This window comes from Patiria miniata, unplaced genomic scaffold, assembly GCF_015706575.1.
Source record: "Patiria miniata isolate m_02_andy unplaced genomic scaffold, ASM1570657v1 HiC_scaffold_29, whole genome shotgun sequence".
NCBI lineage: Eukaryota > Metazoa > Echinodermata > Asteroidea > Valvatida > Asterinidae > Patiria > Patiria miniata.
Window position 1 is genome coordinate 19,710,768 of NW_024037068.1, and position 22,545 is coordinate 19,733,312.

At 40.1% G+C, this 22,545-nt stretch overlaps 1 protein-coding gene across 1 annotated transcript; it reads right to left on the reverse strand.

Moving 5' to 3' along the window:
* Positions 1-2,940: 2,940 nt before the first annotated feature.
* Positions 2,941-5,961, reverse strand: LOC119736194 (E3 ubiquitin-protein ligase TRIM56-like). Its single transcript, XM_038210220.1, has 2 exons — positions 4,671-5,961; positions 2,941-3,654 (listed from the first exon to the last, which is right to left on the reverse strand). The coding sequence occupies exons 1-2, from the start codon at positions 5,959-5,961 to the stop codon at positions 3,044-3,046; spliced, it is 1,902 nt and encodes a 633-aa protein (XP_038066148.1). The 3' UTR covers positions 2,941-3,043.
* Between the last annotated feature and the right edge of the window lie 16,584 nt (positions 5,962-22,545).

Below are 22,545 nucleotides of genomic sequence, written 5' to 3' on the forward strand. Positions count from 1 at the left end.
TTATATACAGACAAAGGCAACATTTGGCCAACATATTGGGATTGTTAACTTTAATGAGACGTAAATGCAAACCGACGCGCAGGTTAGGCTTAATGAATGCACACGATTAAATTTTATTGCAATTTGTTTGAATATGTTAAACCGACCGACGTTCATTCCAAACCTTCACAAATAAATAAGGATACATTGTTTTGCAGTAGTTACAATATTTGTCCCCCAATATGTCTTACACATAGTTCGCCTATTCGTCTCTAAGATATCTTGGGATATCAAAAATTAACTTCGCGGTATTAAACGATGAAAATAAAACATGTAAATAAAGGTAACTACATTAAATAATGGGAAATCTTCGTGAGCGTCTCCCCCAAATAAATATATAATGGCGACGGAGTTCCCCCAGCTATCACCGGATGAATAAAACAAAATGCAAAAGTTTACAGTTAGAAATGGTGGAGTTTTGGCTAGTAACCTGCTTTTATTAGCCAGACTACTGAGCAGCGCCGTGAAATTGGCCTCTGGTTTGCTGATATAGCCTTGATTAGAATATAATGTATTTTTTTTAAATCAATGTTGGAGATGAAATATCTAGGGGTTGTGCACGCAGCTGTGCTTTGGGACAATTATGTTCAGGTTTGTCCTATTGACTTATATGTCGTGCGTGTCCACTGCCCAAATCAATGTTTGTCATGGTTTTCAAATTACGAAGAAGCCCAGCATATCCCAACAAAACCCATCCAAACCAATTAACCTAGCCCATCCTAACCCAAACCAAGCCAACTCAAAGCAAAACCAAATCAAGACTAAATACTCAAGACAAATACAAAATCACAGAAAGGCACCATTTTCAGTTATTGTTATGGTGGTGTTTTCTTTTGACGTATTTATCAGAAATAGTTTACCACAAATTGCTTAGATTACGCTTTTGGACCTTATCGATCATTTTACATAATGCATTTACGCACCTCGTTTTATATCTATGTCGTTGCAGTAAAGTATAAACAGTGAATTTTTGCAAAACGATCCGAAATATTTGTAATGATTGTTAACTGAACATATTTCCGCATTAAAAAAAAAAAAATATTAGACATAGCCATATACACGGAAAAAAGAAATTGCTGACAACCAGGTATGTAGTCGAATCAGTCACAAGTTAATTAGACTTTCATTCACAAATCCAGTCAAAAGTAACGGTGGATGAACACTAACAGCTCATTTGCATAGCTTGTGAGTCGGATTGGCACGGATAACTTGTGACGGACTTGCAAGGACTTGTGCTGGACTCGACTACATTCCTGCTGACAACAATGATAAATAACCTCAGTGGGGTCAAAAACACCAGCTTTGGATTATTTACACATATCTACTGAATACAGGTTAAACTGTTTTTACGCAAGATTTGCTTTTTCCCCTGATAACTCATGGTCGAGTGATAACATACACATGTTCAAACTGTGAATTTAATAGAATCTTGATAAATGTGTTAGGGAATGTGGAAATAAGGTAGCTACGTACAAGCCAGTAGTTATTGGGGTAAACCTTCTTTTTTTTAATGGATTATAACGACATATATTTAAAACTGTTCCAAGTATTGGATTTCGTATGAAACACAGATTGTCAGTTGTGCATAAGATGGTTTATGCTAATTACATGAAACTTTAATGCACTATTGTATTGCTAATAACACCTTTCTGAGCATTTCCGTTTTTATATACATAAGCAGTTCGTTTTCCTTTATATTTCGCTTCTAGAAAAGTTAATGATGGATCGTGAGACATCACTTTTTTTCCCGCTCAAATTCTGATTTAGACAAGAAATCATTGTATTCACATGACCTTTTCATTCATGTTACAATCGTTTTGCATGGCTACGGTCGATTTGGATGTACATATACAAGAGTTTTACCACAACTTTTCGTATGTTTTTAACTGCGGTAGATGCCGTTTTGCCAACACATCCAACGATATCTTTATTCTCTTAAATCAAGTATTTCCTTAGTAATCGACCAACACTTCCAAAACGACCTGCATGCATACAAACAAGTCGAAGTGAAAGACCATTGAACCAATTCAAATGTCAATTTTTTTCACTTACAAACAATCGATGCAATTTCAAGTCGAAATTACCTGTCAATTTCTACTGCACAAAGAATGCTCCACAAATTACTACAAAATTATCGCTCAAAGCATTTATTTACAGATTTTCTGGTTCCTTGAGTTATGTGATGAAACTACCCAGCTCTCCATTTGTTGACCTCCATGAGAGAGAAATTTGTAATCGAAATAATTTTCAGAAAAGTGTACGAAGTAAAGTAGCGAAGTTAAGTAGACCGCTGGCCACGCGATCTTGTAAGACTGACAGAAAATTCAAATTTTCTTTAAAAAAAAAGGAACACAAGATCCATGCAGTCACTATAATTAAAAAAAACAAACAACCAAGTGAGCTATTTTATAACAAAATGTCATTTTCGTTTTCTTGGATTTGTTTTTTAATTAGCTCTTGGTGAAATAACTACACTACATCTCTTGTATGCATAATTTGTCTCGTCTGTAATATCGCTCATTTTCTGTTTACGATCACCATAGCGACGGATGAGCCACAATCAATGAACATTCACCGAGAAATATGTTCCTGTCGTGACATGGGCGTCACATTCAGACCGCAACTTGAATGTGGAAGAGTTCTCATTTAAGGTGAGATTAAACATCCATACATCTTTAGCTACAAGTAACCGTTGGCGACGATGCGTGTCTTCAAACTTTTAATTATGTGTTTGGTGTCTGAATTCAACAATTCAGAAAAAAATAATAACGCTTCGTGTTTAGAATTCGTCAGTGGTAAGTTGAAGAAAGGAACGGATACATACGGGAGACAAAATTAGGACATCATTCAACATGCACGTTGTCAGTCCTTAGTTACTTATTTGTTTTGTTTATCTTTATGTATTTAATGAAAAGGTCGTCATCAGGCCTTATACAAGCGTGCATAAACAGACCCAAAGGCGGGCATTGGAAGGGCGGTTTAATGCTGGATGACATCGTCGGCATCACACTTTGTGATATATCTTAACTGAGTACCGGTCAGCCACTGCCAGCTGCTGCCCGTCAGCTGTGAATGTGATTCCATAGGGGTCATACAGACCCTGGGCCACGCAGCTGACAAACTGACCTGTACAGTTATAGTGGTGTATGTGACCGGTCTTGATGTACCCTGTGTCCGCTGCAATGTAGATACCCGAGCTTTTGCTGCAAACACCCTTGCAGTATTTCACCGGTTTTCCGTCGATGGTTGGCCGGATTGTGTTTACAGTCACAGCGTTGCCATTAGAAACCTCCACTATCTCCACTAGTCCCTGCTTCCAATCACTGATCACAATCCAACCATTGCTCAGTACAACCAAGAAGCCAGGTCGTATCTTTACTGGCATGGTATGTAGAATATCACCATCCCTGGGATCGAGCTCAATCAATACCTTTTTCTTCAGACCCGCTATGATGTTACCATTTGGCATGATTGCTACGCTTAACAGGCTATTGTCTGCGTTGCCAACCTCCGGCACGACGTGGAAGTCACACTTGTGCGTAGTGTCTCTATGGTAAACCATCATCTTGTCGGAATGAGCACACACCCACTGATTCGATACAACAACGACGTCATCTGGAAAACAAAACAAAATTGAATGAAATGATCAGATAACTGAAAGTATTTCGATTTAACTCTTGTGAAAAAAAAATCATTCAAATAATTAACAGAAATATCTGACTGTTTGATGGTCAAGTGATTGTGATCCTCCACACCAAACCTTTTCATGTTCAATTCACTCGAAGCAGTTTTGTTTTTAAACGCAAATGCAACGTGCACGAATGAGTGTGTATAATAACTATAGGTTTTGATTAAAAATCTTTTGATTCGTCAAGAATGGCCATCATAAACTGGGAATGTTACATGGGATTAGGAATTATGATGTTCAAGTATTCAAGCGGTTTTTTTCTCTAGCATCGTTTTGAAATGCTTCATTAGGGTGTAGAAAAAGAAAATGTATCAGCACACCTTCTGGCACCAGGGGGCGCTCCTTGCTTGGGACATTTTTAACAGTAAAAACACATTTCAAAGAGTGAGTTGGGTGCTGTTCACCTTTGTAGGTAAACATGTATTTCACTTACCCCGATTTGTTTGTGGGTTGCTTTCGTAGGACAATACGAAATTAGGATACGGACATTATTTTTAATTTGAAGGGCAAACAGGGCTAACAAAGAGGTAGAGAAAAAATAGCTTGGTGGGATGGTAAATAGCAACTACAAAGCAACTTCAGGAACAACTGTGATTTGAAACAGGAGAGAATCGGGAATCCTGAAACTGATTTTGTATAATGTCTATGATTAATGGAAGGCATTGGGGATGATTTAAAGTACCATTTTTTGTTTCTGTTTCATTAGCTTTTTGAAATTTAAATTTCATAGCAATTTATTTGAGAGAAAGAACTAGGGAATAGAGGACGCGGATAACATTTTTAATCGCTGTATAAAACGGAACGAGAAAATAATATAAAATCCAATAGGTCAATATATTTTCATTGCAGGTTAAATGTGATAAGAAATTAAAATGTATGCACACAAATTACTTACTTGTCAATTTCTTTACATTGAACATTACAATGTGCACTAACAACTCACTTGCAACGACTTGAATGGTGTTCTTGGTTTGTCCCTGGTGGTTGCAGATTACAACTCGTTTGTTCTTGCAGTCAGCCACAGCAATCTCGTCAGGGTCAGCAGCAACAGCAATGCCTCTGGCTAATTCAAACTCCCCTTCACCACTCCCCTGCTTGCCCAATTTATGCTGCAGTTCCCACTTGTCCCCTTCTTGCTCCACCTTGCCCAGATCGATTACACCAGCTGTCTGACTCCTCTTGAACCTCAGATACCAAAGTTTGTGGGGATACTGTGCCAGATGCTGACTGCTCAGCTTTGTCAAATCTTTACTGATCACGGGATAGAGTGAAATAAGGTTGCAGTCTGATGCATTACTCGTTACGTCCTTACCGGTGCTATGGGAATGCCTCTTTCTATGCAGCATGTCACTCAGTGTCTTCTCGTGCTCATCCAGTCCCTTACTTTGTTCCAGTTCGTGGGTAGTGATTTCATCAAGAAGTCGTTTCTCTTCAGCTTTGACCTTCGCTATGACCTCAGCAGCTTTGTCCTGCACCCCCTTTCTAGCCTTCGCCATGTTGTCCTTGACTGTCATCTTAGCTTCAATAGTGTCCTGCAGACACAACTCAAGGCCTTGTATGTCTTTACCCAAAGCAGAGAAAGCATTCCTCAGTGACTGTCTGTAGTCTTTTGAAGCCGTGCCGGTGTCAGTGATGTCATGTTTAGCAGTGGGATGACCCACAACTGTGCAGACTTGGCAGATCAGCTCATCACATGTCTTGCAATAGAATTTCACGCTCTCTTTGTGATTGTTGCATTTGTACTGATCCGGTTGTTTAGTCACCTTCACCTTCCCCTGACGAATGTCATCCAAAGTTGCTACTGCATGCTTTGCCGACACTGGAAACCGTAAGTGTGTCTTGCGGCAGGGGGTACAGATATTCTTTCCACAGTCGAAACAGTGATGCAAAGGCTCGTTATCCTCATCGCATGTCTCACAGAGAAGCTTCGAGTCTCCTGAGCATGCTACCTTCTCCTGTAATTCAAATTCTGCAATCATACCAACCAAATGGAAGTTGGTCTTGAGGCCCTGGATGCCAGTCTGTGGAAGTACCGTCTCCTGACGACACATAGGGCAAGGGATTTGTGGAGCTCCTCCGTATGTGCCATCACGGTACTTTACAAGACACTCCTCACAGAAGCTGTGAAGGCAGTTCAGTACTTTCGGCTGCTTGTATTTACCTGTGCAGATGCTGCACTCAAGGTGAACGCCGATCTTCTCAAGAGCAGAGTCTAACGATGCCGCAGTAGCCATCTCTGTGAAACAAATAAATGATGCAATTCTAAATCACGATCAAATGTCGTGAAATAATGACTTTTGTATTGTGTGGTGAAAACTTTGTATATTTCTTAGGGCAGTATATTAAATGATTTAAATTTTGCAACTTCCTCTTTTACAAGCGCAGCTTTAGCACCAAAAACGGTGCTTGAAATCAACGGGACTCGTCCCATTCCGTACACGAAAGACTAAATTAATGGCGATGTAACCTTAAGATAAAACATGTTTTAAAGGGGTTGTTTTCTTAATTAGTTATACTGACGAGGACATGTTCTTGAATACAGTGGAACGCCGCTATACCAAACACCGATATACGGTATATGCCCTCGTACATCTCCTCGTTGTGTTCTGCCATATCTTGTTTTTAGGTTTTAGTCAGTTTTGTGATTGAAGTCTCACAAGCTATCGTGAGCCTCGACGATGATAATGACATTGAATGAGACATTAACCCCCAAACGGACCATTATTTAGTAATTGAATTAACTATTATTATTATTGCTGCCGGACAATAATTCCGTTTTTGTGGGTATAGGCTGTTTCCCGCCCCACAATCGACGACGACGACAACGAATTTGATGAGAAGCACGGACGGGGACCAGAGCTAAAGCCCCTGTCACACTTTTGCGTATCCTAATTCCTTATGAGTTCCTTATCAACATTTTTCAATACGCAGCCGTACGCTCAAAACGTCGAATTTTTTGGATTACTTTGACTTATGTGCAACGCACATCTAGCGTACAAGTAACGAATTTAGCGCATCCATTGCGTATGAGATGCGTATGAGTTAAGTATGCAGTGCACAACATTATTTTTCGGGCTGCGAATAGGTCAGTATGCAGTGCGCATGCCGAGCGTATTCCGGACGCACCCGACTTATGCCGACCGCATGCCTGACGCAATACGTCGGCATTCGCTATGAGTTCGTTCAGCGTGCGTTGTATCTGCGCTGCAAGTACGCTATGTATACGTCCAATATAGGCGGCTCATATGCTGACGGGGTGCGTGCCGGGAGGTCAGCGTATTACCGCGTATGAACCACTGATCTCTATATAAAGACTGGATAGCGGATATGCATACAACATTCACACAGTAGACTTTGCATATTGACCAATTCGCCCCCGGTCTCACGAAGATGGCCGCGTATAATACGAACGTTCTACGCGTAAATACGCGCGCGTTGTATCAACAGTTGACGCGCATTTTGGTCACGTACACATATTATGATGTTCTAAATGGAACACATTTCCGTAGTGATTATTATTTCAAAAACGCCGGAAAAGTGATTTGCGGCATAATATAAAAGTAACCACTACGTTAGAAAAATTGTAGTTAACCTTGGTCAGTTGGTCAGTGGTGGTGGCCAAAATATAAGTCAAGTGAGCCGCGACGTTACAAAAGAAATCAAGCTGTCTATAAAAACGACAACTTGTCATTTGTAGATCACCAGCCGGTCTCACCAATATGGCGTCAAATTCGTACATTGTGCGGCTCTGTATTAGCTATCCAGTCTTTATATAGAGATCAGTGGTATGAACCGCTAAATCCCCCACGAACACATAGCGCACTCGTACCGCGCACGACCGATGCGGGACCGATGCATTGCGTATTTATAACTTATGACCTGCGTAACAGCGTACGCAGCGTAGTTTTGTGCATGCCCAAAACTATCCGGCGTACTGGGCCGTACCATGCGTATGCCTGCGTACATAAAACTTACACAAAACGATAGAGATGCATATGAGGTGCGTATTGTGCGTACGACTGCGTATGAAAAAAATGTCAATGCGCAACTCATAAGGAATTAGGATACGCAGAAGTGTGACAGGGCCCTAACGGGTGGTTTGTACAGACAAATCACGCGCACTGATAAAGCAAATACTATCTATGCATAATCTGAAGTGAAGTACTTTGTTTGTTACTGTGTTGTATTTACTCAGTGGCAAATAAGCGTACTGATCGTGTATTTTGGACCTGGGTGTGAAATTTTTGATTTATGTGACGTTATTCTCGGGGCTCATCCGGGTCGCGATGTTTTGCCCCCAAACGACATAACAAAATTGGGTGTACGCTTTGAGGTTTTGGACTTTACTTCCCGCGCCACAATCAATATCGATGATATGCAGACTTTTCCTAACTGTTGGCGGGAGGTCAATAGTGAAAATCTGAAGGGTGTTCATAGTTGCCAAGGTAACTGATTACAAATCACTAATTATTGAAACCACTGATATGTTCTTTATTAAAAAAAAAACCACAGAAATATACATGAGTGTTAGAACCATGTATTTATTCTGCCCAAACCTATCACATATACGCACTTAAATGACCATCTACAATGAATGCTACTACACGTTTTAGGGTTACTTTTTGACACTTATTGTTTGCTGTCTTTATGCAAATCGTTGTTAGTTGAGAGAGTAGACTAAGGGGCCATTCAGAATTTTCAATGTTTTAAAATTTCGATCTTTTTTTTAAATTGTGGGTGGGTGGGTCAAGCTAAATAATTGAAAATCGAAATTCACTTTCCATGGAAAAAAGATAAAAAAAGAAGAAGAAAGATAGATCTTTTGACTTGCCTGAACAACGCGCAAGCGTTCCGATATCGCAATGCGTGTTTCTTTTCCTACTTGGTCCCCTGTATGTACTGTACCAACCTCGACCCCAGGGTGTCGAGCAGTACGCGCCCATCACTAACTGCTCTCTCACCCTGGTATTGGATCATTTGCATGTGCAAGATTTTGGAACACGTATGCAAATGAGGAATAGTCTGATGCCTGCATGTGCGTTACATTATCGTTTGTTTTTGTATGCGGTGTCTGGGGTAAAAACAGAGTCAATTCGTCGCAGCGCGAGCACAGCGTGAGTTACGAAAACGCGATTTATTTAATTAAACTGTTACGATCTTATCGACACAACATGCAGTATCACATTTCATATTAATATGAACAAATTGGAAAAGGAAAGGAATGTTTTTGAGAAGGTGTGGACGAATGATCGTGAAAACACGTGTTGTGAATAACAACACCAAGTACACGATAAAAATCCATTACTAGCCAATTGCGATATCGAATCAGGATACAGGAAGAAAGTTTACTATCCAGGGTTTACTATTGGAAATACGGTTGGAAATAGAGTAAGCACTGGGGACGAGGTTGGTACTGTACATGTACGTCATGTACATGTATATAGACCCACTGTGGCATGAGAGGGAGGTGGTTTTTCAGTAGACTTGGATGCCGGGCGTTTCTAGCGGTTAGGTAGTCTGGTTCCCAGACCAAAAGATTCTGACTATTCCTGATGAATCTTAGGTCAGGTAGCCTCCGGTAATACATTGTATTACAATTTATGTCACGTGACTAAAACGGGAGGAATTCCTCCTTTTTCCGAAAATTTCCGAAGTTTGCCGAATTCGTTTCGTCGACAATCGGATAGCACCCGAGTATTTCCGAGTATAATATAGGTTAGTTAACTAATAATTGCTTATTTTTAATTTTTTTTTAAATGAGTTGATAATTAATTTCATTGCTTTCATTTAGAAAACTTGAAATTTGACGTTACGACCGTTACCGAGATTTTCCAAAACTCGGTCTTCATTCGGCTCCGCCTGCTAACAGTGCTATTTGGGTGCCTTATTTTGAAGATTCAAGATCAACATTAATCAATGTTATCTTACAGAAACATCAAACTGTATTATCATGAATGTATGATATTACGAAGCAAGTGATTTATTTAAAAATTTGATCAAACATTAAAAGCTAAAAGTGATAAAGCGAAATCGGAAACGAAGCCGAGCTTTGAAAAAGGGCCATCAATGTCGTCATGTTTATTTTTAGCCAAGGAGACTGCCTGACCTACAATTTAGACGTGAGCGTCGGGAATAATTGTCAGGTCTGGGAACCAGACTAGCGGTTAGGCCGTGCAGAGGCAGCAGGGTACCAGGTGTACTAGATCGGCTCTATAACACGCCGCGGGTGTCGATTACCAATCGCTATAAAAACTGGACTATTCAACCACTGGACTCCAAGACTACGAGGACCGCAGCCTGTGATGTGATGACTGCCCAAACTTGATGTTTTTCTTTCGCTCGTACCCCCGCCCTGCAAACAGGGCGGGGGGTACGAGGGAATGTTTTTCTCAGCTACCTCACGTGACAGGCACAACCTCGTATGTCACATGTCATCCCCCTCATCTAGAAATAGCCCCATAAATGTGGCCAATTTACTGGACTGCCCCGGTAAATAAGCCACACTGCCATCATATACAAAAACATGTCGAACTTTGTCAAATTTTGATTTTCACATTTAGGCTTAGTTTGTAGTTTATTTTTGCTTTAGAAGCATACTCACCCCCTTTATAGGCTAATTAGAAAGTACTGCCTTTTTTCAGATGTCTATTTTTCGTAAAATTTCATGTTAAAATTTTGATATACGCAAACGTGTGCAAACGAATCTGGAAATTTCACGAAAAATAGACACGGTTTTATACATGGTGGCAGTGTAACCTTATTTACGGAGGCAGTCCAGTAAATTGGCCACATTTATGGGGCTAATCCAGAAAATGACAAAACCACGGTCATCTTTGTGGCTTCCAAGAAAACTGAAGGCCACCACTGCAAAAGAGGAAGACCGACAACTTCACGCCGTCACTGAACTAGACACACATGTACATGGGTACACATGTACATGGGTACACATGTACATGTACATGGGTATACATGTACATGCTCAATTATATGCACACTGTACATGCAAGTGCATGTACATGTAGGCTACAATACATGTTCAGTTTTTTATTAATCGAAATTAGGGGTGGGTGGGTGGGTCAAAATAATTTGGAAAAAAAGTCGAAATTTTAAAACATTGAAAATTCTAAATGGCCCCTAAAAAGAAGGGCAAGAAGTAAAGCTCTTCTGATACTATCAGGTGAAGTGGTTGTCCACCTATAGGCCCTACCCAACACGAGACAGATCACACCACAGTGACTCATAGCACAGACAATGGTTCGTAGATAGCGTCATCTCGTTGAAGTTTTTACCTCACCACTCAACGATAATCAAGTATGAATAAATAGCGTGGGCTCCACTTGACTCGTGAAACAGTTTTGAAAGTTTACTCAACTTTGATCCTTTACACACATCCAGGCTTTGGTTCCTGGATGGCAAGGAAATGTTCTTGTTCAAATAATTATTATTTTGAAAATTGCCATTTTTTTGTCTTGGGCAGGGGGACAAAGTGCCGATGGAGAATGTTTAAACAACTTTCAGTAAGATTTGAGGCTTTGCATGAGTTAGTAATGAAAGAAAGATTTGCGGAAACACCATGTGGGAATAATTTCGCAACTAAGAGAATGGTTCTGAAAAGTACCAGAGGTATAAACTCGACGTTCCGGTCAGTATGCTCTGACCACTCTCCTATAAAGACAGTCAGAGCATACTTCCCGGAACGTCGAATTTACACCGCTGGTTCTTTTTCAGAACCAATCTCTTAGTTGAGAAATTATTCCCACTTCGTGTTTCCGCAAACCTTTTTTATTTAACTACTTTCCACAACTCGTCGTTTACTGATGGATATCTAAATACCGATAAATATTCGATATATCTTTGAACCAAGTTGCCTCCCACTGGATATTGGTTAATCCTATAATTGACTATGGTCACTCAAGTCTGGTTGCCAGACCAAAACATTCTGACTAGATGAAACTTTCATCGGCATATCAAAAAATCAGTCGGATCAAAGTATATACATTTATCAGTTACTATCAATATTTACTTTAATTTATCATTTTCAAACTGTACTATTTGAAAGTTCTGTTATAACTGTATTTTCTTTTATCCGGGCATTCGTATTTGTTTGTCTGAAATAGTTGTACATTCTTACAAAAAACTTTCTGAAACATTCGTGTTATTTTCGGTTCTGCTTTTACATTATAACACAACATAAATATTTCGCTAATGCGACAGCCCCATTTTGATCCTCAAAAGTGCGCGACAAATAATTTCACTTTGCTGTGGTAATATTTCGCGCATGCGCCAAACCAAATGAAACCCATAAACAGTGGTAGATAATTAAGGTGTATCGTGACTGATCATTGTACGGTGCTGTGCAACATTCCTAATGCTTAATATTGGTTTTTGAGAGCCCATGGAGCTAATCATTCAAGCAGCATGATTGTATTTGTTTGACAGAATGTAATCTTTGCTCAGCTAGCCCCAACTGGTACCGATCCCAGCTTACGCATACCTCCCTGCCACCAACACACCCGCGGCTCCCGGCTTGCAACCCTCGTTGTGCTATACAAGGTGAGCAAAACCTGACACAATGCGGTACACACAGTCATTGAGGTTCACACAAAGAAAACAAAATCAAACGGGGATAAGACTGGGGGATCTTCGCGCACTTAATTCAGGTTCTTGTTTGCGCTATTAAAAACACTTGAAATACTCCCTTCAAATATTAGGAAACATTGAGTTGGTAGTGTTTATGGGTAGTCTCAAACAATGGTATACATGTAGCGATGAATTCAGTGAAATTTGTTCTAAATGTGGTCAATAGGCCTACCAAGATTGAATGTTGGCTAAAGAGAAAACCCTGTAATCTTTCCCGTTTTTATGTCACCCTGTTCAGTTTACTAGGGTCTACGGCAAAATACCGTTGAACTTACGGTCACCGTGATTACAAGCCGCAACCGACCATCCTTTTTTGGCATTTTTGTTGGTAACCCGTTTGACATTGAAAGTACTTTTTTATGCAATCATGCAAAAGTACACTACAATTCAATACTTTTCACAATAAAGCAGCACGTACAGCAATAGATGATTTGAAACTGCTTTCTTTTGGAAAATACAAACATTCACGATTCACTTCGCGAAACTTTTGAACAGCCCCGGTGTCTATTTTCATGTATTAACATGAAAAGCCCCGATGTCTATTTTCATGTATTCTTTGCCACAGAACGTTGAATCAATAACGATCAACCTGCGGAACGCATCTAAATATCTTACCTTGAAAAGGTTGTTTGCTGTCTTTATGCAAAATCCTGTGATATCCCAGTAAGTACACCAAGACGAAGCGCGAAACGTAAAACTCTTCTGCTGCACATGAACATGAACCTCGAAATAACTTCAACAACTTTATTTTTACTCTTACGCCTTATGTACACATTATCTACAAATACCTAACCAATCAATTGTGAAACTATTATTTCAAATAGTGGGAAAACAGGAGTGTTGCCATACATAAGTTGTTTTGTTCAGTGAATACGACAAAGCTCTTCTGATCCAATCAGTTATTAAAAACGATTCTCCACCTAGGCCTTACCCAACACGAGGCAGATCACGCCACAGTGACCCATAGCAGAGTCAGTAATTTATTGATAGCATTATCTTGTTGAAGTGTTTACCCTTCAACTGTATAGATAGACAGCGCGGGATCTACTTGACTTTTGAAACGTTGAGAGTTTAGTCAACTTCCAAGTTCACCCACACATAAACCCATGCACACATGTCTAAACACTAGCAATCGTGCAGCCCTCATTCCTTTGTTTGTACTCTCATTGGTTTTGTACAGGAATTTCAATCTTGGACTATCGGTCAATCGTGGACGTCGTATTGTTTGTGCCCTGACCCTTTTGTCCTAAGTCGATGATTGCCGGTGTTTACACGCTCAGACTTACCTTCCATACCTTCAGTGGACAGTCTTTTGTATTTTAAGTTAAGAAAAACCGGAGAAAAACCTTATTTTACACACACTCTGAACACTCTTTCAACTGAATTTCTATTAATTATGATTTCCTTCAGTGTTCCTTTCAGTTTGCGACGGATAAACCTTACCCCAAATGCCTCTAAACCGTTTTGTTTTTTTCAGAAGAGGGTGAAACCTAGTGTGGACGTGTGCCAAGTCCACAAAGCGTTCACGCTTCCTGCATCCTGTGGACCACTTTTTTCACAGATCCACAAAGAGCATGCAAGGTTAGAGAGCACTCAGTGTTGTAGTACTCGTACTCGGTACTCGTGCTCGAGCACTACTCGACTACTTTTTTTTAGAGTATTCGTACTCGTACTCGTACTCGAATGTCAAAGTACTCGTACTCGAAATGACGGTACTCGTACTCGGGCAGCAAAGTACTCGTACTCGAATAGCAGTACTCGGGAAAAAATGTTATAACTTCACTTACCATGGCCTTATTTTATCGATACTTTCAATTTAAAATGGTTGATTGGCTTGTTGAGAAATCGATCGGTCTGACTGGGCCTGGGCCAATTACGCACAATGAACCATTTGCCGTATGGCCGTATTCGGAAATGCGAGCACTCGTACTCGTACTCGGAAGTACTCGTACTCGTACTCGGAAGTATAAGTACTCGTACTTGGAGACCCGTTCTTGTACTCGGAGGTACAAGTACTCGTACTTGTACTCGGCAACCTAATACTTGGCAGTACTCGGTACTCGGGAAAAAAGTACTCGACTACAACACTGAGAGCACCACCCGCCAGTTTCGTATCTAATCCAAGTTTTGGATCCTAGATTGCAGGTATGGAATTTTTTTATTACTTTGAAAAGTAACCAAACTTCTCTGTGGACGAAAGGACATTTTAAATGTGCCGATAAATACCCATAGCGGTTATATTTTCTTCGAAGCAATATGACTAAACATCCAACGCTTTCCTTCTTTACTTAACAATTTTCCATAGTGTTCCACACCGTTGTTGGTTTCATATCAATAATAAGGGAATAACAGTGTGAGGAGCCGGTCTTCACTGCGTGATAATGACCGGGTTTGGGGGTGACCGCTGTTAACGGACCGACACGCAGTCGAGGTCAATTAACAGCGGTCACCCCCAAACCCGGTCATTATCACGCAGTGAAGACCGGATCCTCACACTGCTATTCTCATTAATAAATACCTTGTTAACGAAATAAACAGTTAAAATGCTCCAATTTTGTGACTTTCTTTCGGCGATATTTCCAGACTTTTTTGTGTTCATGTTCATGGGCCATATTTTAACTTATGCGTGGTACCCCAACAGCCGGGCCAAGGCTGTGCTGGACATTGCTAGACAACGTCTTCATTGCGTACACGTACGACGTCCAGGGTTTGGACTTCTGCTGCCGTAGCGAAACAAATATTTACAACAATGTTTTCATATTTTTACCTGATGAAGGAAGCTGAAATTTCGTTTATATTCCTCGTGTCCAGAATTACAAAGATGCTTGGTTTAGGAAAGGTAAATATGTCGTTGGGCGATGTGTTTAAAGAAAAAAAATCGTAGATCTACGCTTTCGTCGTAAACATCCTCAGTATATCAGATACTGCACTGCTGTATGTACATGTACGATGTCCAGCCGTTTTAAAACTTCCTTAGGCGCGCGCGCACACCCATAGCAACTGTGTTGCCTACGCGCGCGTCAGTGTCACGCGAAGGTGGTTGAGCGCATGTGCAGTGCTGTATTGATACAAACTACCGTATGACTGTTGTAAATTTGGCCAATCATTGCCTTCCATGGGGCTGGATCAATGCTGGTTCAGGGGCCACTTTTTTTCGCTTGTTCTTTGAAGCCGGTCATTATCACCGTTAATGCCCGGCCACGTGATCGAGTTTCGACCAATTTGTGGGATAGTATGATTCAACATGCATGCAGAATTCACAAGACGCTAGTGTACGGTGGCCCTGGAACGACATTTTAATATTGACCTTTTTAATATGAACCTTGTAACTTCTTAATATTGACGTTGTACCTTCGCAATATGCACGTTGCACGTAGCTTAATATCGCATTGTGGAAGTTGTTCCTTCTTAATGTGAATGTTCCAACTTGTTAATGTTCACGTTCGATCTTGTCAATGTGCACCATTGATCATGCTTGATGTCAACGTTGCACCTTGCTTCTTCGCAATATGAACCATGTACCTTCGCATTATGAACGTTTGACCATCCATCTTGTTAATATCATTGTTGAACCGTCCTCCTTCGCAATGTGAATCATGCATTCTAAAAAGTACGAAGTCCTTGTCAAGCCCTATATAGTTAAACAACCAGTTATGATGGAGTTTTAATCTGACGGCCGTTTAATGTCACTTAACCTGGGTCTACCTTGTAGTGATTTTTATCATGAATCAAGGCTCTCTGATTTATTTCACTGTGTTTATTAGGAAGGGGCGTAATCATACATGTCGCCACTACATTTTAAGTTAAATGGAATGAATTTTGGCCGCCACCATTCATTTTAGTTTTTTATCAGACTTGTGTTTTCTTAAAAAGAAGTGGTTTTCTGGCTAGGAAAATAGCAAGGAAGAAACCGGTTTTGTGCAAGCAAAATTCAGGGAACAATCTGTTGATACTAATAACTTGTTGGAAAGTTCCAAAGTCATTCCAAGAAAGTTGCCGCCGTGAATTAGGGTTTAAAACAAGGGAGGAGGATGGGATTTGCTATCAGCATCAGCAGGGCCGTTCCTCATTCTTTTCTTTTTATGGGATGTATGATAAAATTGGAGTACGATTGGCTCTGCGAGCATATGAATCTTTTTGAAAACATTGTATTTGCAACCAGCTAGGGAAGATTTCCGTTTATTTAAGACTTACAAGCACTGGTATGGATACTTGTGTAATTATATGACTAAACTGCCTAGAGCGTATTTGTTAAGGTTTGTTTCCTTTATACCTCTGGTTCTTTTCAGAACCATTCTCTTAGTTGAGAAATTATTCGCACATTGGGTTTCCGCAAACCTTTCATTATTTAGTATCTTCACCATGCAAAGCCTCAAATCTTACTTAAGGTTTTTTTCCTTTTTTGGAAATTCAATACGCATATAGGGAGTAAAATCAGTTCCGCTGCTGGGTAACCGGAGAGCGTGAATTTCAAAAAACTCATCCGGTGTTTAGGCGACGCAGGGACTGGTTTGGTACGTGTGGTTTTTGTTTCTAGTTCACTTAATGATTTGATTTATACCAGTGTTGTAGTCGAGACCGGATAGTCCGAGACCGAGACCAAGACCGAGACCTGAAGTTGCGAGACCGAGACCGAGACCGAGACCAGACCCTTCAAGGCGGACCGAGACCGAGACCGAAATGGTCCGAGACCGAGACCGAGACCGCGGATAATAAATAACAATAATCTAAATAAACATCAAGACACTAATTACAGCTGAACAGTCTGTCCTTGAGATGTTGATGTTCATGGGGATGTGAAGGAAGTGATTGAAAGTTAGGAATCACTTGTACCTGCTTAATTGTGTCATGCGAGTGCTCTTCGTGTTTGGTTCATGCCATAAATTACAACATGGCAACAGAATTTGTTATTGTCCCAATCATTAAAAAAATTGGAAGCAACCTAATTTAAAGAAGGGGAAAACCTTATTTGATGAACTCCATATATTTTTGCCACTTTAATTTTTTATTTTTTTACAAATATTGTTTAACTACTATAAAGTGTAAATTTGATGAAGAAACTCTAACTTAGGAGTACGATAATTTGTACTAGTTTTTGCAAAACTTGAACATGTTGAAACTTGACAAAAGTAAAAAAATTAAAGGTGGATGTTTCATCTGTTATAGGAACTCGGACCCTAAACTCCACAGCCACCCCCTGGTTTCAGCAATGACCACTAACGGATATTTTAATTTTACATTGGACCTCCTTGTAAACCTGATTCGAAAAAAATTTGGAGCAAGAAAATATTGATTTATTTCAGTCATGGAATATAGATTTGTACAAAAAAATTGAGAGATGGTGGCCGGATATGGATTGATCTGCCCCCCCCCCCACCACATCCCTCTTTGTGATTCTCCTTCCAACCCTGCATGTTTGTGTGTCCCCTACATGTTGTTTCTTGTTCATCTGTTATTTACCTCTGAAGAAGGCCTGGCTAAGGCTGAAATGTTATGCCACTTTATTTTTGTTTAATATCAATAACGTTACATATACTATAGAAGATTGATGAACCATATTTGCCTGATCTATCTTCTGTTATTCAGCCCGCCGTCATCATCGCCATTAGCCTATTTGAGAATATGGCTGACACAATAGAATGGCGCTGTCACAAACTGAATGTGGTGGGCGAGATGTACTTTTGGGATTCATGGCTCAGTGCGCACGCCTCTCTGTGTTTTGTACTGTGCCAGCGTATCGCCTGCATCGGCTACTTTGCCGGGCGATTTACTTGAATATTTTAGTGATTAACAAGTACGACATATTGCCCATATATTAATAGTTTATTGTGATGGCCGTAAACAGCATATAGCGATTAATGGAACACAATTCTTCCCGACTCATGCAAATGCAATTGACATTTAGGAAGGAGACGAGGCAGGCAATTAGACTCTATTTTTGTGTTACCATGGCAGTAGCTCAATTTGTGTTTATCACAGATGAAAAGATGAATACATGGCGAGTCAAATAGAAAGTGACAGTATGAAAAAAATAAAATGGCACGCTCCATTTTGTAAAAAAATACAATTGGGATAAAGAACATGTTATTGAGTAGTAACTGTGAACATTTCACGTAATTTGCATACTCTATTCCCAAGTCGTGTCTATTTTAATAAAGAGATCACAAAATTCAGCTGTCCACCACTAATACCAATTTAACGGTCTACGAATTGATGAATATCCATTAATAAATATAATGAAAAAAAAAACCTTTTCCCGCCTCCACGAATAACGGAAAAATTAAAAAGGAAAATAAAAAAATATCACCAATATTTCTAGGGAAAAAGAGTTGAATTGTTCCCCATATTCAAAATACAAAATCTGACGGTAAAAATAATGTTTCAGTCTTGATTCATAAGATTTAAATCTCAGTTGTATTTGGAATCAATGAAGATGGCTATAAAGTGCTTGTTTCAACAGATCGTCCCACAATAAAAACGAGAAATAAGAAGAGGAGCAATGGTTATTGGACTATGCCTCACTCACTAGAAAAAGAAGAGAGACATGTCCATTAGCATCACACTGCAGTCACATTTGCCCTAAACTGATTCTTTACTTAGGCCAAACAAAAAAAATTGTGTGTTTACGGTAACAGCCTGAAAAAAATCCAGGTACGTAGGTAGGGAAATAATTTTATTTTGTAATTTTTTTTTTCATTTCAGTTCTGCATGCCCATGCGTGTTCTTTCGCAAAAAAATGTATAAAACCACTATTCAAGCATTGAAGATATTCAATCGATACATTTCAATCCAAATTAATTTGTATCGTCGGCCAGGGTTCTCCCCAGGATTTTTTCAAACATGTGGGGGGAGATTTGCTGTGATTCAACAACCTGAAAATGTTTGAACTTTAGAAGCTCTCTGATGCATTTTAGAGAAAATCTGGGGGTCTTTATCTTAAGATTTGTCCTTGAAATTCAGAGGAGATCTTGTAGGTCACTAATATTTTTGTAATTAAAGAAAACAAAATCAAAATTGTTAACTTAAAAAAAATTAACATTTCACAACCTGTGTTTCACTGCTTCCTAACTAGAAAAGTATGAATTACATTTACATGTAAGTTTCATATTAAGAAATTAAGGTGGAGAAAAAAATAACTTTTGCTTCCGATTACATGCCTTTCAAAATAGCTTCAGCTGGTCGGAAAATTATTTCCCCATTTTTTTTGGGGGGGGGGGGTGCTGATTTATGGAGCATCATTCGTACTAACCATGATCATAGAGCACGGAATCATGTTTATTTTGTGCCTGGATTATTTTCATTTGCGCCACGAAAATTATCAAGACTGGCTATCAAAAGTGGTTAAAACTTGCCTCACCTAATTAAAAAAAATATTTGAGGTCGGTGATTCCACTTTATGCTTAACAATTACATTCATCACGGCCGCTGGTACCGCCAACATTCCGCCTGGCTGGCCGAACATCGCGCCGTGCTCACGGCCCACGTGGCCGAAAATCTTGCACTACTGCAGAAACACGCTACGATGTTTCGCCACAAGTTCGAGCTTTGCAATCTCGTCATTTTAATGGAAAACACATACACTGAAAGTAAAGATCACGTTCTGTGAATTAATTCGCAGAAATTCTCTTTCTCCAGCGATGTTTGTTTGGTAATATTTTTACGATCCAACTTCGGCCCACTATACATCATCATGCTGTATGATACGAAGTATAGACCGTAGAGAGGCAGTAGTCACTGGTTCTGGTCCTTCATCATAGTATTGATTCCGTTAGCTGGCGAAGGGAACCAGTGTACCATGCTGCAGTCGACAGAACACGTCATCGTGTGCATTTTGATCACACATGCATCGGAAAAACAGGATTTTGGTCAAGATTTTGCATGTCAAGATGAAATAATGGCGTATGTAACGATCAAATTGTGCATTTTAATGGCGTGTATGATAATTGTATAATGCGTATCAGGGGCTAAAAAATGTGATCGGCATTTTTTTTGTCGGCGTATCGGGCCAGCCGCAATTCCAGCGTATCGGGCCGATACGCAGTACGCACGTTTGTACGTGGGGACAACCATGCCGTCCGTCGGCCAGCCAGGCGTACCGGTTCACCCCGATGCGTTTGTGCAAAAATAATCGTACTTCGTAGTTTGAGAATTCAAGTTTTGAGATCGTCGCGATTTTCGCACGTTTAACACAGCTATGTTTGTGTCAAATCATGGTCAGATTCAAGTGTGGAAAATGGTTTTTGTTCGTGGCAAATAATTAACAGTACTTGAAATGTTTGAAATTTGTCAATTACCAAGCTTCAAAATGGCAATAAAAAGTTTGAGGTCGGCAATTTGGCCGAAAAAAATTCCAGGTCGGTCGGGTTACCGTAAACACACAATTTTTTTTGTTTGGCCTTAACCCTAAAAGGGCCGGGGGCGGAGTCCGCCCCCTCACTTTTTGGCTGGTCTCGACTCGAGACCAGCCAAAATATCGAGACCAAAGGGGACCGAGACCGAGACCAAGACCGAGACCACAGCTCCCGAGACCAAGACCGAGACCGAGACCGGCAAAAAGTGGTCTCGAGACCGAGACCGAGACCGGTCTCGAGACCTACAGCACTGATTTATACCGGTGAATGAAAGTACAGGAAGAAAGAAATCATTGCATTTCAGAAAGCAAACCGGTATACATTTGTGTATAGTAAACGGTTGAAATTATTAGATCGGGTTATTTGAAACAATGACAAATTTGCTTCAGGATGCATGTTTTTACATGTATGCCCAACCTTGGGTTCTGGTTAGCCTGAACATGAATTATAAAAGATGAGTGAAAAACAGAGAGCCTTGAGTCATGATAAAATCACTACAAGGTAGACGCCCAGGTTAAGTGACATTAAACAGCCGTCAGATTGAAACTCCTTCATATTTACTGTGGTGGTCTGCCCTACTTTGATTCTAGGCATGGGGTCCGTCCACTTGTTAAAGATGGATGAAGCTGGACACCAATCAGTGACTTCTCATTGTTTATTCAAAGATGCAAGGAAAACAGAAAGCATTGAAATGAAAAATAAGTATTGCCTATTTTCTATCAATTATTAAGATATGCTACAGCTTGATAATCATATCTGGGTTCTAGACAAACTTTCAGCTGTTTTCGAAAATGAATTAAATGAATCAAAACCTTACCCGAGGGTCAGTCAAGCCGTAATGTTGTCTCGTAAATCGAGTGGTGACTGCACGTTCTGCCTGCACTGTGAAAATACATAGAACTACACGTGGTTACACATATACGCAGGAAGCTTTATTTTGTATACAAGGTTTTGGCAAAGTTTACACTAATAAAATGAAAAAAAGGAAGCTGGAAGATTGTCTGATATAGATCTATAATTAATCCTTGCTTAATAAATACTCACTTCCTGGAACTTTCATCACTAACACTGCACAATTCCGTTAAATTTTAGGCTGGTTGTCACTCCCCGACATTTACGTGCTCCATCCAATGCATGTGTGCCATTTTCTCACCGTGCTCAGCACACAAAATGATTTCTCATCGGGGAAAATCCCCCAGCACGCAATAAACAGCAGCGGTGTCATAGCAAAAAAGAACCCCACATATTACCCGAGCGATTTTGTGTGCATGCACAGCCGCGGTTTCCTATATCGGGATTCCACATAAATACCGATAAATATCCGATATATTGTGACCGGCCAGACTTAAATTACAGAAATTGTGCTGCCAGGTCCCGGCTGTCGATGTCTTATATTTTTGACATGCACTAGCGATGCGAATGATGTTGAAGCATTGCGAGCGCCCTCTTGCATTTTTCATTGAATAGAGCATACTGAGTCGCGTAATTAAGTTGCATATGGCATGCAGTGCGAAAAACCTGTTTATTCCTTGCAGTATTGCACAAGCATAGGGATTCGGACGCACATTCTTTAGTAGTTTTTTTCGTACTATACCTTTAATGGGGGCGCTGTTCAAATTCAACGATCATCAACACTATAATTACAGGATAGTGTAGAAATACTCCCGTAATTAACCCACGGCTCTGACACAATTCTGTGCACAGGCGGATATTATTGACAGTTTGATGATCATATATTTTTGAGGGCGTCAGATCGGGGGGGGGCACATCATTTTGAATGTATTCCTATGAAAAAAAATATTTTGAGACAGAGCTGGGGGGGGGTTG